The sequence below is a fragment of the Brachycentrus maculatus genome, unplaced genomic scaffold (genome assembly GCF_059751285.1).
Source record: "Brachycentrus maculatus isolate JH-2025_06_01 unplaced genomic scaffold, ASM5975128v1 h1tg000604l, whole genome shotgun sequence".
NCBI classification, from domain to species: Eukaryota; Metazoa; Arthropoda; class Insecta; order Trichoptera; family Brachycentridae; genus Brachycentrus; species Brachycentrus maculatus.
This window is the reverse complement of record NW_028281343.1, coordinates 65,573-85,377: the sequence shown is the minus strand read 5'-3', so window position 1 is coordinate 85,377 and position 19,805 is coordinate 65,573. Positions and strand designations below refer to the sequence as shown.

Genomic DNA, 19,805 nt, shown 5'->3' with positions numbered 1-19,805 from the left:
CCTCCCGGTGATATGTATTTACTACAACTCGACTTTAAAATGAGAATATTAATATAAAATATAATAGATACGAGCTGACAACTTTTGTATTCCTTAGTAATATAATTATGGATTACATGAACGTATTATAGTATAAACTTTATAATTATATTAGAGCCCAAGAACTGAACCACAGGAAGTTTAAAAGTCTTTTGGAAGAATTGAACAGTAACTATTGTGACATTCTTTTACATACCTCGGTGAGATGGCTAAGCCGAGGTAAAGTTCTGGAACGGTTTTATTTTTTGAGGCATGAAATTATTTTGTTTTTACAACAAAATAATAAAATTTACAGCGAACTTAATAATGACGGATGGTGGTGTCTTTTAGCTTTTCTGTGTGATATCACAGAAAAACTTAATGAACTCAATCGTGGCCTACAGGGCGAAAATAAAATCATTTCGCAGATGGCGAATAAAGTGTTTGCTTTTGAAGAGAAATTGAACATCTACCATGAAGAAATAGAGACCAAGTATTGCATAACTTTCCAACTGTTATAAAAGCTAAACAAGATGGTATATATGTTTCTGAAGAAAACTATAAGATATTTTAAAATTATTTAGCTGCCTTAGCTAAGGAATTTAAGAGCAAATTTCAGGACTTAGGTAGTATTGAGAATTGTTTGCTACTCATAAAAAATCCCTGGCACCTAGATATAGCAACTTTAACACATTTAGCTGCATTGGGATATAATTATGTAGTGCTTTTTTTATATGAATTTATCGAATTTAAGAATGATACTAATCTGAAAGCTATTTTTGAAGAAAAAAGAGAGGGGAAGGAATACATCTATTTTTGGGAATTAGCTTCTGAAAAATACAAGACTGTAAAAAATTGTGCCTGCCTGCTCCTCACATTGTTTGCATCAACATATCTTGGTGAGTCATCATATTCCAAAATGAAATATGCGAATAATGCGTACAGGAATCGACTTACCGATTCTCACCTTGATGACGTATTGAGGGTAGCATGCAGCAATTATAAACCCGATTTGTCTAAAATTGTTGAAAATTTATCCCAATGTCAAAAATCACACTAATTTCAAAATACACGATGGATACATGATACTTTTGAGTTTTTTTTTCACTATTGTAATTTTGAACGAACCGTATGCTGATAAGTGATATGTACTATTATTATTCCGTTTTGGTTATATTTTTATAAATCTCAAATGGTTTTCCAAAAAAAAGGGGGTAGTGGGTTTCATGATATTTTTGTCATACCAGTATAGTGTTGTAGCCCGCGTAGCTTTACAAAAATATGTATTTGGCCCGAAGAAAAAAAAGGTTGAGTATCATTGATCTAGTTCAGTGATTCCCAAAGTGGTCTATATCGACCCCCAGGGGTCTATGGCAACTTGCAAGGGGTCTATGTTTTAATTTGAATTTAAAATATAAATGTATAAAACCTAACATGTGTGGTTCAAAGTGAGTAACACTACATATACCGGCTGTCAAAAATACATTTGAAGTTAATAATTTTGATAAAAATCAATATCAGGTAAGGCAAGGGGTCTACGAGATAAAAGAGTTTTGGAACCTCTGATCTAGTTGATACATGTTACCCCGATTTTTGTTTCCAGTTAGAACTTGATATAATTTTTCTTTCTGGCAAGCAATTTAGGATTCACACAAGTTGGTAGCACTGCTTTTGCAATTTTATCATTGGTCAGTCTATGGTCTTTATAATTGTTTGACAGTTGTTGTCAACAGCTCAGCCTTATAGCGTTTTTTGTTTTAAAATAATAGCATTAGTTAATAGTAGATTGAAGATTCTGTTTTAAAAATGAATTCTACACTTCAAATGGCGATCCAAAGTACTGCTGGTGCAATCCCAGTTCGGAATGACAAAGGTATTTCCACTATTTGTGCATTAAAGTTTTCACCCTCTACCATTGACAATGCCTCCATTCATTCAATTTCGACTGTATAAATATAATAAAATTGCATGTTTTTAATTGAAATATTTTAATGTAAATGTACTAAGACGAACACGCAAAGAACGAGATAATGATACACTGAGAATCTCAAGTCAAGAACCTAACCTTAAATTATATTTTATTATGTGTTCTGAAACCTCAGACTTGTATTTCATATAAATTTTTTTTTTATTATAAAATAAATTATTGTATCTTATGCTCAGTCAATTTCTATGAATTCTTGGTCATATAAATAACTAGTAACCATCACAGTAGGCAGAGAGAATAGAATGCCACATCACTCTGTCTTTGCAAACATTCTTCGCCTCTTCCACGTTCATGCATCTCCTCAAACATACCCACCAATTATTTTGACTCCTAACCTGACCGCTGAGTGTTTGGCATACCTGATCATACCAAGTTTTTCTTGGTCTTCCTCTGCTCCTTTTTCCAACTACATTCTCCTGATAAATTTGTTTTACCGTTCGGTACCGTACGGTTTCAATTGGGGTACGGATCACGGTTTGGATGAATGAGTATATGTGTATAAAATAAAAGTAAAATAATCAAAGTATATGTCAAAAAATATATAAACATGTTAAACAAAAATTTTCAGGTGAAGTGTCTATGCAAAAGGTTAAAGTTCAGAGATATATCTCTGGAAAAAGACCTGAATATGCGCCAGCTTCCTCTTCGGATGAAGAATCGGGAGCGGAGGACTTTATAGACCAACAAAAACTGGAAAAGAGACATCATTTTCTTCCGCAAGTCGTCAAAGAGCCCAAAGATGACAAAATGGATGTGGATTCTGATAAAGAGGTATGTTATATTGATGGAAGGTAAAAGAAAAAGTAAAGGGAGAAGTCTGGAAAAGAGTGACAAGGCAACGATTTGTAAGTATGGTTTCATGAATTGAGTTAGCAGTCACTGCGGTAAAATCTGTTCATTTTTAATTTAGGTTTTACTCAGTACATACCACTATTTCTAAAAATCTTATAAAATATATGGTAATTTGAAAATGATGCAGAGTGCATCAAAACAGTGTCACAATAGATTTTAAGAAATAGTGGTATTTTCTAAGTGAAACTAAAATTTTTAAAAAGTATGAAAGTTACAGAACAATCTACTGACTGGTTAGGCGTTTTCCATACAAACCGGAGGTGATGATCGTAATGATTCATAGCCAAATCTGCTGGTGTGTATGTATCGCCCATGTGAATTGAAATTATGATTTAAATGACAGATCACTGATCGCAAAAAAAATGGCAGTGAGAAATTTATTACTATGCCTCATCAATTTTTGTCAACTACACTCCTTCTTTTGCACATTCTGTTTCCAATTAAAATCATTCTTTTTCAAAAATTGAGCCTACCCACACTAAATGAGGAACATCTAGTGATGACGTCTTGTCTTATCATGTTCTGAAATGGTCTAATGGCGAAGGTATTAGTCCAGAACTTTCTTTCGCTGTAAATTAATCATTGTCATTTTACTGGGTGGTTTTAGGCATCTCTGGGCAAGCGTAATAAAGTAATAAAGTCCCGTCAAGATGTTTTTTTTTCTTCTTTATTTTAAATTCTTTTGCATTATATAACATAAATTCAAATACAAAAATATGAATAAAATATAAATATGAATACAAAAAAAGATCCCACAAAGGCATGGCCTGTGTGTGGGTATACAATATAATTTAGTCATAGTAAAGGGTATAAGGGTATAGGTTTTATAAGTAGAACTAGAATAATAGTGTTAATATAAAATACACAAAATACTCGACTCTCAGAAAACATATTTTTATTTAATTTTTTTAAAAATAAAATTAAAAACTTTAAAAAAAAAGTTGAAAACGTAAAAAGTGAAAAGCTAGCGAGCATGTACTACAAGAAAAGGGAGCTTAAATCTGTCTCTTCTATAAATAATCTAAGCAAATTTTTAAATGTTATCGATTCTTTTTTTTTGGTACTTTTCTATTGCATTTTATTTGCCAGACCGACGATCCTCGTTTGCGCCGTTTGAGGGCTGCTAGGGCCGCCCCGGACAGCGATGACGGGGGCGAGGTCAGGCGGCGCCACACGGTGGAGCCCGAGGTGCTGATGGAGGCGGAGCCCGCGGCGGCGGAGGGCGCCAGGGCGGCGGGGGACCGCAGGAGGGGAGAGCTCAGCAGTGGGGACAGCTCCGGAGAGTCGGACGAAGAGCTGGATGAGGAGGAGATCGAACTGAGGAGGTGAGTCAACATCTCCAAGGTAAAAAATGTACATGATTAATTTGGAGTTTTTTTTTTTTAATTACCTAACCTCCAAGTGACTCTGAAATCTAGCTACGGCTTATGCAACACCGTTTATCATGTCCCTACTCAGGCTTCAACTTTATATGTTTCATAGCCTATGCCTACTCGTGAGTGGATTTACTCTTTATGTTTAAAGTTACTATAATTTCATGTAATTCATGAGTGAAAATTCTAGGCAAAAACACTCGCTTAATTTGGAGATCTTTATTTCCCTAATGATTGGGAATATATCGTGGGTATACTGGCAAAAAACGTTAACTCTAAATTATTTATTTTAACTGCAGACAGTTGGTAGAATTCCATTTTAAATTTTTGGGTAATATATCCAAAATTAAACAAGGTTATTGGATTGAATTCTACTTTTATTTACATATCGTAGTCGTACAGGAGAAAGTGACCAACTAACAAAACGTAAAATGTTCAGGAGAGCCATTTAAGTCACTTTTGCTAGTCATTTTAAACAAGTCAATATATTATATACTTCCAAGTTTAAAATACTTTGAAATTTTTTCAGGGCAATATTACGCTAGTAAGATATCAAATAGTCAATGATCATGTATTTGTACAAAATCCACTTGGTCACTTTCTCCTGTATGACTATGATATATATAATAATATGTGACGCGTTTCGCCTTATTAAGACATTATCAAACACTCTAAGGAGTGTTTGATAAAAGACAAAATGCGTCACATATTATCATATATCGCTCACTCCTTTCAAGAACGTCATAAATCAAAATTTGTCAATTTTCAGTTCTGCATGTTTTCGGGATACCCAGAAAATGTACTATATCCCAGCAAAAGCGGCATATTTTAAACATAATATTTACCCGCTACAGGGCAGAAAGTGTTGTTTTTGCATTTTGAAGAAAATGTATTGTTTAATTATTTTTTTTTAAATAAAATAAATATTTTTCAAATGGAGAAAAAACCTTCAGGTTTCATCTCAAAAGATCTGTTGCACAGTAAAAAGTTTAATAAGTGGCTTGATATTTATTTTTAATACATTGCATTTTATTTTTAAACTTAAAAATCGTTCTCCTGAATAATCAAGTTTTTTGATTTATGACGTTCTTGAAAGGAGTGAGCGATATATGTAAATAAAAGTAAAATTCAATCCAATAACCTTGTTTAATTTTGGATATATTACCCAATAAGTTAACCTGTTATTTAAGCATTTAGCTTGAATAAAATACCCGCTGTTGAACTTAATGTTGAATTTATTTTTAAAACCACATAAATACGACATTTTAAACTACCTAGTGTATTTCGCCAGTTTACAGAACGTTGAAAACTTTATACTACTGCATCATTAAGTAAAAATTGCATATTTTCGAGTTGACTTAAGGGCCTAAAGTGCAGTATGACCATAATACTTCTTCTTCTGCTTGGTGTAGGCCTTGTGGTCTGGTTTTAAGATAGATTAGCCTCCTGCAATGTTGATTCGCTGTCGATCCATTTCTTTCATAGTCTGCCCGGAAGTCGTCTACCTTGAGGTTAGCCGTGCAGCGCAATATGAAGATTAACTTAAAATATTTATTTCATGTTTTTGCAGAAAGTTGCTTCGTCAGAAATTGATGTCTCGGGCTGTGGACGAGGAGAAGGAGCTTCTGGAGAAGGAAGAGGAAGGTATCCTGCCCGGAGTGGCTCCTCCGGGGAAGAAGGACGAAGATGAATCTGATGACGATGATGATGATGACGATGCAGAGGATGATGAGTATACGGACAGCGAAGAAGACACTGGTACGACACGTTCTAAATCAATATTATAACAAATATCAAATTTAATCACCATTTGAACCACTTTGCTATTAACCTTTTAACCGCGTTAACTTTGTTCCTAAGAGACGCCCATGCGCAACGTATTTTGCCGTTTTTTAAATGATTACTTTTATCATGTATTTAGTTAAGAAACGATTTATTTTCCTAAACAAAAACGTTCAATGGGATTCATTGTGCCTCTTTGGTACTCTATAATACACGTGTATCACATTATTCTTCAAATATATCGTGATATAAACAAATTTAACATAAATAAATCAAAGCACGCATCGTGTGTCACTCTTACCCACTGGCGATGCGTAGCGTCGAGAGTGAGACAGATATAGGGCATGATTATGGCGCGGACTAATTACCGACCCGCAAGAAAAATCAGGGATCTGTTCTTTTATTTATCCTTGTGATGTTACAAATTATTAGTCAGATATTTCAACAGATGTCATAAGGCCAAGGATTGACGTATTATTTTATCCAAAGTTCCACACCATGAAAAAATCTCTCTAAGTTGAACTGAGGTTCGAAACTTGGAGCAATGTAAAAACACAAACGCTTATGTCAGCCGCGTATGGGGCATGTTTTATTAAAACACATACGGTCATGCGAGCCGCGTGGATCCGGTTAACATGTTGACTGCCAACTATGAGATAACTCGCGTTCTTTGCTAGGACTTCTACTACGAGTTATCTCATACTGTATTTACTTGCCATATTCGTGCAGCTATGATAAAATTCATAGTATATCAGTGCTAATATGGATAGATGGCTTCTGCGAAGATTACAAAACATTAATGCTGGCTTACATGAACAGAAGAGGCTTGTGTCAGGTTGTGTTCCCGTGGTTAGTGTCACGGACTCTTAAGTCAGAGTTTCTCGGTTCGAACCCACTCTACCACAATGTGATACCTATTTCTATTAATGAGCCGCTTAGGCTCATAGAAATAGTATGAAATTGAAATATTTGTGTAAATAATAATAATATAATAAAACCCTTATCCGCACCCGAATGGTGCATAGGGCACTGCTTCATATAAACGCAGTGTCATCTTGATCGTTTACACATGAAGGAAAGGTGATCAGCCCTCCGCTTCAGGTACCAGTCCAGGGTAATATTGAATAAATATTGCAGTGAAAAAATCACTTATATTTATTTGACCCCCCCCTGGGAATTGAACCCCGGACCTCCAGAACGGTAGCCGAGCGTGCTGACCATCACACTACGGAGGCGGACAAAAGGCGGAGGTGTAAATATTAAAAACACAAATGTTTTTCTTTCTAAAAAAAAAAATATTAGTAAATGAACAGATTTTTTTAAAGTAATATAATATGATTATATGATATTGGCTTTTTGGACCAGAATTCTGAAAATTGCCGTGGCTATCAACGTGTTAATTTCAAACACTGCAGATTATTTTAACTACATATCCGTTCATTCAGTTGAGTGTAGTGTAAAATTTCCATATATTTCTATATTCTTTTTGACAAGGTATTGTTTCCACAAGCGATGTATCACATATTATTTTCTTAAAATAGGACCCCGACTCAAACCGGTTTTTGTCCGCGCCAAAGACCGTCTGACAGTCATAGAGCGCGAGAAGGCTGCACAGAAACAAAAGCAGACAGAAGCGGAAACCAAGAGAGAAAAGGAAGAACGGAGGAGAGAGGCGTTGAGATTGGTAGAAGAATCTGTGAGAAGAGATTTGCAAGAGAAAAAGGTTTGTTTCACGGCGTAAAAACCTCGTATAATTTATATTTGAAGCAATAACTATGTGATTTTCCATTTTATAGTTAAAATGTAACTTTGTTTTAAAACCACTATAAATATTTTATTATATCTTAATTATAATTAGATAAATTAGAAATATTAGAAATAAAAAAGCAATTAATAATAATTTATAACTAATAAATAAACAAACGATTTTTCTAAAAGTCCGTTATTAAATATGTTTCCAATCACTCAATATCCCTGACGCCATTTGAATGTGACTGCCAATCAACACAAAAAATAATGCCACTTGAGATCTTCCCAAGCTCTTTTGCCTAGCTGCCAAAATATTTTGAATTTTGTTAAGTAGAAAGTGTTTTAGTATTAATCAGTCTTGGAAAAGAAGCGGTTAGCTTTGAAACCGGTAGACATTATAATTAAGTCATAATTAAATATTTATAGTGATTTTCAAACAAAGTTATATTTTACAACATTTTGAGTGTGTCCAAATACTTGTTCACAAAATCTGGATTATCTCCAATTACAGGAGTTATTTTCGTATTATTATTATTATTTTTTTTTGACATCTCATCAAAGATGAAGAAGAATATGGAAGTCAGCCCCGTAAATGCCCAGACTTCCATATTCTTCTTCATCTTTGATGAGATGTCAAAAAATAATATGAAAATAACTCCTGTAATTGGAGATAATCCAGATTTTGTGAACAAGTATTTGGACACACTCAAAATGTTGTAAATAAATTATCTGGTCAAATTATAAGCTTAAATAATAAAAATGAAAATGGTATTTTCTGGCGTTTCTCATGTGTGTGATTATAATCCAGGATTTGGACCTCACATACTAATATAAGAGTTTCTGCTTAGTAAAAAGCTTCTTTACATCTCACCAATAGATGTCTCTAGTGAAGTTCTAGTGATTCAAGAACAAGGTTTTTAAATTGGTTCATATATAAAGAACTTCCAAGAATTTGAGTAGTGTGGTTGTCAATAATGGGTAGAATTGGTGAATGTTACACGTGTGTAAAGTGATCACTTAAACCAGCCGATGACGGTCGTCAGCCCCGTAAATGCCCAGACTTCCATATTCTTCTTCACCTTTGATGAGATGTCAAAAAATAAGTTATATTTTAATTATAAAAACCATGTCTTTATTGATATCTCAGCATAGATTGAGAATAATGTGGATGTCTGGACATTTACAGGGCTTACTACGGCCTCTGATGGGCTGGTTTGAGTGATCACTTTATACACGTCCAGCATTCATTATAACTCTACTCAAATTATTCACACTATGTATTAATTTTAAATCAAACACAGATTTTTTGAGTCTACTAAGTTGTATTTTATTAACAAAAAACACATAAAAAATTATATTGTGACAATTGTTTCGCCTTGTTAGGGCATTATGTAATGCCCTAACAAGGCGAAACAATTGTCACAATATAATTTTTTATGTGTTTTTTGTTAATAAAATACAACTTAGTAGACTCAAAAAATCTGTGTTTGATTTAAAATTAATACATAAATTAAAATGGAGTTCTACAAATTAAACGCCAAGTCAATAAATTATTCACACTACTCAAATTTCATGTATTTTAGTTTAAATATTCTTTCAGGTGGATACGGAGAGCAATATAGATGATGTCTGCACTGATGATGAGAATGATGAAGTTGAATATGAAGCGTGGAAACTCAGGGAGATGAAAAGAATTAAACGAGATAAGGAAGAAAGAGATATGTAAGTAAAAACCAAGACGCTTAAATCATTATATCTAGTTATAAGTGAGAATGGAATGAAAGATAGGAGTAATTTTTTATTTTAAAAGTTTCATTTAAAATAAAATTGTGACCATTTTCTGGACTGTGTTTCACAGTTCAATATGTATTCCACTGACTTCAATTTTAAATTTTGGAGAATTTAATTTTGAGATATCAGAATTGGCAACTGTTGAGATCTTGCTTATCGGGATTTGGATCTCAAGATTTTGAGTTGTCAGTAAACTGTGCTGTTGGGATTGATATTATTTTTTTTCCTTTATTTATGGCGGTAGCCAATTTGTACATAGTAAATATAATACATGTAATAATTGTTTTATAAAATAATAATCTCTTTTGAAGTATATTAAACAAGGATGAACATATTAGACAAGGAATTATACATTAGCCTGAAGTATTGTAATTTTGCTTCATATTATAGTTAGCAAGTGACATTATTTACCTTGCTTATTATGTACTTGTCCGCCTCCGTAGTGTAATGGTCAGCACGCTCGGCTACCATTCTGGAGGTCTCGGGTTCGATTCCCAAGGGAGGTAAAATAAATATAAGTGATTTTTTTAACTGTAATATTTATTCAATATTACCCTGGACTGGTAACCTGAAGCGAAGGGCTGATAACCTTTCTTTCAGGTGTTAACGATCAAGATAACTCTGCGTTTATATGATGCAGTGCCCTATGCACCATTGGGTTGCGGATAAGGGTTTTTATTTTATTATTATTATGTACAAGGTTTATAGATCAATCAGTGGATTTTTGTTTCTTCTAGCTAATTAAATATGTTTTTATTTGAATCTGTGTTGGGAACAGGAGGGATAATCAAGTGTGGGCCAATCAGGGACTTCTCAGCATTTGCTCATTGCTGGGAAGAAACCACATAAAACTCCTCAAGAGAAGGTGGACTGAACGGGAATGTCTTCATATTTTTAGCCATTACAGTTTTGTGCTGTGAGAACTTTGAGCTCGCAGAAGTTGGAATCGACAACACGACGAACTGTCAAACATACAACTGCTTAGTTATAGTGCTCCTAGTTTTTTGTGTTTAAAAATAATATAATCGAAGTTTTGTGAACCAAATGTTATCGTAGTTTATTAATTATATAGTTTTGCATTAAAACTATCGTTTTCTGTGCCCTTTATTTATAAAACTAGAGTCCTTTTAAACATTTCAAGTTATAAATCATTTTTTTGCAACAATAATATTTTTTTTTTTTTTTTTTTTATTATTTTTTTATATATTTTTTTTGTTCTTTATATTTAAAGTCTTTTACTTTAAAACTTATTAAATATGGAGGCAGGTGAAAAACCTCCAGATCCCCCAGATCCTAGATTTGAAGATTACTCCAATGTGGGTTCGCCCATTATTCACCCAACGGTGAGGTATAAGCGAACCCTTAAGGCAGATTCTTTTGAAGAAGGTCCTCCACCGTCAAAGCAGGTAAGTATGAACACTCATTCGAGAGATGAAACAATGAAAAATTTGTATACAGAAAAGGATGTCGGTCCTTTTATTGTTTATATTCAAAAAATTGCAGAAAATTCCTCCATCAATAGCTTAGAGGTAGGAAAACTCCTTTTTAATAATAAAATACAGGAAATCATACCTCGAGGTGGTATACGGGCTATTGGCCGCAATAGGATTGCCATAGAACTTAATTCATTCGAGGCTGCAAATAGTTTTGCAGAGAAACAAGGTATTCTCAATCAAAATAATTACAAGGCATACATCCCATATCATATGGTGTCACGCATGGGTTTGGTTAGGGGCATTCCGACAGAATGGTCCCATGAGGACATTCTGGAGAATGTGACCCTCCCAGATAATTGCGGTAGAATTATCAAATCTCGCCGTCTCTCTCGGAAAGTAACATCTCCAGACTCTTCTAATCATACATGGGTACCGACCCAAACAGTCGTGCTTACGTTTCAAGGACAAATTCTCCCTAAAAAAATTTTCTTTTTTTACTCCGCTGTAGAGGTGGAATTTTATATGTTTCCCACAATGCAATGTTTTCAATGCTGTAGATTTGGTCATTCGAAACCAGTATGCCGTTCCCAGCCTCGGTGCTACAAATGTGGATCCAACCACCTAGGAGAGTCATGTTCCGCTTCCTTAGAAAACGCCAGCTGTATACACTGTTCTGGCAACCATTTTTCTACCAATCGTAATTGCCCAGAGTTTATACGCCAAAATTTGATTAAGAAAAATATGTCAGAATTAAATATTTCCTATTTTGAAGCTTCTAAACAGACGTTTAGTAAGGGGAAATCCTATGCGGATAGCTTAAAATCCTCAAATAAACATCCTTCTCAAAACATTTCAAAATCCTCTTTAGATGGTGAAGCTACACTCAATTCATTACCCGCCACAATTACCGCTCCCCAAAAAAATCGTGCCAAATTTACATACAAAACTCCCAGAGCTCCTCTTATTCCCGGCTACGACCGATCCAACCATAACTCCCTTCTCATCCATCCCAATGGCTCGGTAAATTACCAATCACCCGATGGATGTGCTATCAATCAAAGCTCTTCCCCAGCCATCAACTCAAACTCTGCTGAAAGTTTATCACAGAGTCTCGCCTTCTCTAATGAATCTTTCTCTAAATCCATTCTAACCATATTACTTGATCTCTTACTCTCCCAAAAATCCTTACCGTCCAACGTTGCTATTATTATTCCTGTCCTTCAAGCTTTCATACAAAATGGCCCAAATCACTTCAATTAATTCTCTTTCGATTCTCCAATGGAACTGTCGTAGCGCAGTATCCAACAGAGATGACATCAATCTTTTAATCCGCTCTCACAAAATTGATATTGCGACCCTATCTGAAACCTGGTTCTCTCCGGGTTCAGTTATCTCATTCCCTGGCTATTCTTGTGTCAGAGACGACCGCCTTGACGGAAGGGGCGGTGTAGCTATCTTAATAAAAAATAATTTAATTTTCGATTTGATTCCACTTCCATCACATCCCAGAATGCAAATATTAGCCATAAAAATTCTAGATTTATCAATTGTTTCCGTTTACTCAGCTCCCAGAAACGTATTTAAGCAATCATACTGGAGATCTATCGTGAGTTGTCTCTCCCCAAATTTCTACATTTTGGGAGACCTTAATGCTCATTCTACGTCCTGGGGCTGTACGTCGTCCGACACTGCAGGAAGGGCCATCGTTGATTTCATGGAGGAATCAAGCTTATGTATATTGAACAATGGTGATCCAACGCGTATTGCTCCGGCTAATCATAGCCAAAACGCCTTGGACATCTCAATCTGTTCCTGCAACCTGGCAAGCTTGTCCTCTTGGAATCTATTGAGTGACCCTTTCTCCAGTGATCATTTCCCTATCATCATCAAAATGATTAATTCCTCAAATCACAGTCATCATAAACCCAAGAGATCTAACTATTTGATCGGTAGGGCTGACTGGAAAATCTTTGAAGATTCATTGAATGCTAAGTCCAAGTCCCTGTCGATCGATGGTGACAATAACAACCCCAACACAATAGCTAACAAAATCCACGAGTTGATAATTGAGGTGGCCAACGTTGCTATCCCCATATCTAAAAAGGTTTTGCACAAGTACTCCCCTCCTTGGTGGGATAAGGAATGCACGGAAATGGTTAAAAATAGAGCATCCAGTATAAGAAAGTATAAAAGAAATATAACTTCTGACAACTTTTTGGAGGTTAGACACGTACAGGCCCTAACTAAAAAATTTCTTAGAAAAAAAAAAAGACAGGGTTGGCAAAATCTCTGTAACTCTTTGTCTCCCGAAACCCCACTCGGGGATGTGTGGGATTCAATAAGAAGATTCAGAGGATCATACTCTCCGAAGGTGAACACTTCCAAATGTACATCCTGGATAGAGGATTTTGTTGGGAAACTTGCTCCATCTTACGTTCCCAGTATTTCCGAACTCCCTAGAGAACCCCCAATCCTTCCAGGCGCTGACTACCTAACATCTCCGTTTTCACTCGATGAATTATCGATGGCAATCCAATCTTCTGGAGATTCTTCTCCGGGCCATGACATGATTCCCTATTCCTTTTTCAAACACTTTCCTAAACCATTTATGATCCTAATCCTAAAAATGTATAATCTCATTTTAAAATCTTGCACAATCCCAGACTCCTGGAAAAGACAAATCATAGTCCCGATCCCCAAACCTGGTAAGGATATATCCCTTGGAACTTCATACAGGCCAATTGCCCTCTCATGTTGTTTTCTCAAAATTCTGGAACGCATGGTAAAGACTAGGCTCGAGTGGTTTGTAGAGAGAAATAACCTCCTACCGCACTGGCAATTTGGTTTTCGAAAAAATAAATCCTGCATCGACAACCTAAGTGTACTAGTTACTGATATCCATGTTTCACGGTCCTGTAAAACCGACTTAATCGCCTGCTTCTTGGACGCAAGTAGTGCTTATGATAATGTCCTTCTCCCATTACTGCTGGAAAGAATGAATGCCCTCGGGATCTCCAGTGGTGTTGGCTGCCTGATATTTAATATGATGTGCAATAGAGATATTGCCATAGATACTCCAAAAGGATCCGTGATTAGAACGGTGTACAAAGGTCTGCCACAGGGATCGGTATTGAGTCCACTGTTATTTAACATCTACACTCAGGATCTTCAAACACATATTCCCCCTGAAATCTCCATTTTGCAGTATGCGGATGACTTCGTGCTGTATACATCAGACAAATCCACACCTCGCGCTTCGAGTGTATTGAATAGGGCACTGGAACCCGTCGGGGCATGGTTCGAGGAAAGTAATTTGGAATTGGCTCCGTCCAAAAGCCAAATAGTAGTATTTTCTAGAAAGCGTAACATCCCCGAGTTAAATATAAAATTGAGGAAAATTCGGATTCCTGTGAAGGACAATGTAAAATTTTTGGGCGTCACATTGAATAATAAGCTGTCATGGAACAAACACATTGAAAACATTGTGGCTAAGTGTGAAAAGAATATTAACATCCTACGGGCAGTTTCAAGAGTGTGGTGGGGTGCCCACCCGACTACAATGAACATGCTTTACTGCGCTCTTGTCCGAAGTCATATTGATTATGCGTGCTTTATAATGGACCCTCTTCCAAAGTATCTGCAATCTAAATTGGATAGGATACAATATAAATGCCTCAGATTAATTTTGGGAGCAATGAAATCATCTCCTGTGATTGCCTTACAAGCGGAGTGTGTTGATATGCCGTACTCTTTGAGGAAAAAACTATTATCCAACAAATTCATCCTCAATAGGACTAACGATAGTAATCATCCAATTTTTCCGAGGCTTCAACTTCTTCATGCTTTTTTTCAATCAACCTCAAACAAAAATACTGACAGTCCTCCTATTCTCTGTAGATCCTGGCATCACATTGTAAACACCATGTCATGTCCTCTTGAAGCCACTCTTCCGTTATATAACATTTCATATGAAGCTGCTATTTATAAACCTGATGTATTTCTTTCTATTGGAATAGATAAGACCTCGTTGGTTCTTAATGCCTCTTATGTTAAACGATTATTCATACAAAAGTTGGAAGAACTTTGGCCTAACCACGTTGCAGTATATACTGATGGCTCAAAAAGTGCCGTAGGAGCGTGTGGTGCTGCATTATATATTCCTTCCCTTAATATAGAAGAGCAATTCCAATTACCTCGGGAAGCATCCATATTTACAGCGGAATGTGTGGCCCTTAGAGAGGCTCTGAGAATAATTATTAAACAATCCTTGTCACCGACAGTAATTTTTACTGATTCTCTCAGCGTTGTGAACCTTTTATCTTCAAATAATAATCACTCTGTCCTTAAAAATAATCATATTCTTTGTGATATAAAAAGAATGTTATATATGGTTAATGTTGAAAATAAAATTGTCTCGATAGTTTGGATTCCATCTCATATAGGAATTACAGGTAATGAGAGGGTGGACTCCATGGCCAAGGAAGCCCGGGACTGTGGCGTAGTTCCCAGTCTATTCACCCTTCCCATTCCTGACTACCTTAGTGGGCTCAAAGCTGGTGCAAGCGAGGAATGGAATGAAATGTTCTCCATAACATCCACTGGATCCTATTACAAGTCAATCCAACCCGTGATACCCAAATCCCCTTGGTTCCGCAAAGTTAGGATTCCCAAGCTGAATGTGTCCCTTCTGTGTAGGCTGAGGATCGGACACACAGTACTTGCATCCCACCTCAAAAGGATTAATATTCTAACTTGTTCGTTGTGCGCGTGTGGACAGGAGGATGAGACTGCTGACCATGTATTTTTCAACTGCCCCTTACTCCCTAACCTCGAGTTCATTCAGGACATTCGGTCTGAGGGTTTGTCCTTCCCGCTGAATGTCCAACACCTATTGTCAATGAACTCGAAAAATGTTAACGGTGCGATTATTAAACATTTAAAAAAGTTTAGCAAAAGCGTGTGACCCCAAAAAAAATCAATAAAAAAAAAATATTATTTAAGTACATAAAATCACTAGTATGGCAGGTATCACCCAAAATTGGGTGCTTTGCCAAAAATAAACAAAAAAAAAAAAAAAGTTGGAATCTCGTGATTTGGGTGTGTTGAGAATTTGAGTTGTCAAGATTTTGACATGATCATCAATAGTGTATATTCTTTTCTTATTTTTCAGTTTGGAGAAGGAAGCGTTAGAGATTGAGAGGATGCGTAACATGACAGAAGAGGAGAGAAGATTAGAAATGAGAATCAACCCTAAATTGGTGACTAACAAGAGCGCTAAAGGAAAATATAAGTTTTTGCAGAAATACTATCACAGGTTTGTAATATATTTGTGTTTAATTGATTTGTATAATATTTTAAGCAAAAACACTTGTTTTTTCACTCACGAATTACATGAAATTATATTAAATTTAAGCATAGAGTAAATCCACTCACAAGTGGGCAAAGGCTATAAAACTTATAATGTTGAAGCCTGAGTAGGGTCATGATAAGCAGTGTTGCACAAGCCGTAGCTAGATTTCAGAGTCACTTGAACCTTAGGTAATTCAAAAATTGATTTTTACTACATGAGTATTATTTTATTTTTAACGACTAGTTTCGGAAGCTACAGGTGCTTCCATCTACGGGTTTGAATATAAACTAAAGCATTAATAAAGATAAATAATTGTCTGTATTATAAGTGTGGGGAAGGGTTAATTTAGGGGGAGGGGTGTGTTAGGGGGTGGAGTTTGAGAATAACCGGAACATGGAAAGCAAAGGTGAAGAATTTTGAAATAATTCCATGATAATTACTCTTTGAATTGTATTTTTTTTCAGAGGTGCTTTCTATCTCGATAAGGATGAAGATGTTCTCAAACAGGACTTCTCTGGACCGACACTGGATGATCACTTTGACAAAAGTGTGTTGCCAAAGGTACAGTATTTTGTTTCACTATGCCCTGGCCAAAAATTGAAAACTTTTTCTACTTTAATGTGTTTTTCATCTCAAGTATAAAGAATTCGATTTAAATGTAAAAATAAAACACTCCTACCATATCACTTTTGAGTTTATTAAGGCCCAGTAATCAATAGCCCGCAACTTAATTTTATTTGAACTCAGGTAACATTTAACATACCATAGAACGGGGCTACTTGAACATTGATGACTTACTTGAGCCCAGTACAAAAACATATTTAGATCTGTATTTGGTCTACAATAATGAACATGATTCATTGTTTACAATAATGAACATGATTCATCGACATGATTCATTGTTTCCCTGACAGGTGACACTTATTGTCACGATACTTCCATCGATACCACGATCTAATTATTTTTTTTCTTACTGGGCTCAAGTAACACATCAAAGTTCAAGTAACCCCGTTCTAGAGTAACTGTTTTTTTTCTAAAAACCTGGTGTTTGTATTAAAAAAAATTGATTTTTACTTCGAAATAAATATATGGTTTTGAAAAGAAAAGAGATAAAAATATTCTTTCAGTATATATTCTAAAAAACAAAAACGAAATATCCAATATATACAGTAAAACCTCCTATAACGTTGAGATAGGTACCGCGTTCATCAATGGGAACATTGTAAGGGTTTAATGTTTTTAAATTGTATTTTAATTTTAAATGACTCAATCCAGTCTTTCCCGCTGTTTAAAATGTAAAAATACGATTGAAAAATTAACCACTTGTAACATTCTCTGATAATGCGGTACGTATCTCAACGTTATAGGGCGTTTTACTGTATTCTAAAAAAAATTGGTGTGAAGAGACGTGCGGCTTCAAGCGATGCCGGAGGCATACTGAATTTTGTGATTGCGACTAAGGCTTTTATGTAAACATGACAAGTTTAATTAATGTTTTCTGTTGTTAGGTGATGCAAGTGAAGAAATTTGGGAGATCTGGACGGACAAAATACACTCATTTGGTGGACCAAGATACCACCCAGTTTGATTCACCGTGGTCCACCGAAACACTTCCTCAAAATGCCCGATTCCACGCCACCTCCAAGACTGTCACCAAGCAAGTTTTCGAGAAGCCATCCCTTAAAAGGGTCCATAAGTGAATACCTCATTAGTTTAGCCATTTAAATTATATTTACTATTACAGATTTAGGTGTATTCATATACATATTATTTTTTGACATCTCATCAAAAATTAAGAAACATATGAGAGTCTGGGCATTTACGGGGCTGACGACTGTCATAGGCTGGTTTGAATGATCACTTTACACATGTGTAACATTCAACAATTCTACCAATTATTGACAACCACACTACTCAAATTCTTGGAAGTTCTATATACATATCGCTCACTCCTTTCAAGAACGTCATAAATCAAAATACTTGATTTTTCAGGAGAACGTTTTTAAAGTTTAAAAATATAATACAATGAATTAAAAATAAATATCAAGCCACTTATTGAACTTTTTACTATGCAACAGATCTTTTAGGTAAAACCTGAAGGTTTTTTCTCCATTTGAGAAACATTTAGTATATTTCAAAAAAAAATTAAACAATACATTTTATTCGAAATGCAAAAACAACTATTTCTGCCCTGTAGCGGGTAAATATTAAGTTAAAAATATGGCTCTTTTACTGGGATATAGTACATTTTCTGGGCATTCCGAAAACATGCAAAACTGAAAACTGTAGATTTTTGATTTATGACGTTCTTGAAAGGAGTAAGCGATATGTGATCCAATTCAGAAACATTGTTCTTGAATCACTAGAACATCACTAGAGATATCTAATGGTGAGATGAATCTTTGATGAGATGTCAAAAAATAATATGAAAAATAACTCCTATAATTGGAGATAATCCAGATTTGTGAACAAGTAATTGGACACACTCAAAATGGTGTATTCATATGTATAATTGGAGGGAAAATATTTTAAGCGTGTCCAAAAAGTAAGATTAGGAGGTAGTTTTTATTGTACGGTAGAACTCTAAATCCTCGTCCGCCTCCGTAGTGTAATGGTCAGCACGCTTGGCAACTGTAGTGAAGGTCCTGGGTTCCATTCCCAGGGAGGGGGGGTTCAAATAAATATAAGTGAGTACTTGAAGCGGAGGGCTGATCACCTTTCTTTCATGTGTATCATCATAGATCAAGATAACACTGGGTTTATATGATATAGTACCCCATGCTCCATCGGGTGCGGATAAGGGTTTGAAGAAGGAGAAGAAGATCTCCAATTATTTGAACTCTGACTATCCGAATCTCTTTCAGAAAAAAGAAGGAAACTCACACTGCGATTTACAAAATAATTATTCCGTCTAGTACGCTATTGCCTTTCCCCCCGCAAAGTCACCTGTCGCTGTTTTGGTTAGTCAGTCAGTGTATCATTTAATTAAGAAATGTTTTTTTTCTTTAAAAATAATATTATTTCCCATTTTCAACAGAGCAGAATTATATGATTGATTAAAAAAATAGACCCTTTTTTGTGAAAAAATCCAACTAAACAAATATGGTCCGATCCCAATTGATTAGGATACATGGAGTTCTACTGTACTGTCAATACGGAAAAAAGCTAGTTGAGATGGAAATAAGGGAATAGTTGGAAATATTTGCATATAGCTGTAATACAACATGATGTTATAGTGAATCTACAAACACTTCAATTGTAGTTAATTTTATGCAAAAGTATGGAATATTGTCTCAGTGTAATGTGAACTGATGTCATATTACAATTTTACTATTCAAAAGAACAGTATATGTACTCCCGATTTTCCGAGATGCAGCTTTTTGAAAATTCTTAAAACTTCTAGATATATTGATCAAACTCGAAACACAGTGTGCGAGAGTTCACTAAAGATATCTATGGGGTGATGA

The 19,805-nt window shown here is 35.4% G+C and overlaps 1 protein-coding gene across 1 annotated transcript; it reads left to right on the top strand.

Annotated features, from left to right (window-relative positions):
- Window positions 1-1,708: 1,708 nt before the first annotated feature.
- Window positions 1,709-19,208, top strand: Mfap1 (Microfibril-associated protein 1). Its single transcript, XM_088273791.1, has 9 exons — window positions 1,709-1,891; window positions 2,574-2,776; window positions 3,947-4,182; window positions 5,801-5,988; window positions 7,554-7,735; window positions 9,362-9,483; window positions 16,159-16,302; window positions 16,803-16,899; window positions 17,847-19,208. Exons 1-9 carry the CDS (start codon window positions 1,825-1,827, stop codon window positions 18,036-18,038), a joined length of 1,431 nt encoding a protein of 476 aa, XP_088129917.1. The 5' UTR covers window positions 1,709-1,824; the 3' UTR covers window positions 18,039-19,208.
- The last annotated feature ends 597 nt before the right edge of the window (window positions 19,209-19,805 follow it).

Coding starts and splice junctions, on each gene's coding strand:
- Mfap1 (XM_088273791.1), top strand. CDS start 1,825: ATGAATTCTACACTTCAAATGGCGATCCAAAGTACTGCTGGTGCAATC. Junction 4,183..5,800: donor GAGGAGATCGAACTGAGGAG/GTGAGTCAACAT, acceptor ATGTTTTTGCAG/AAAGTTGCTTCGTCAGAAAT. Junction 16,303..16,802: donor TTGCAGAAATACTATCACAG/GTTTGTAATATA, acceptor ATTTTTTTTCAG/AGGTGCTTTCTATCTCGATA.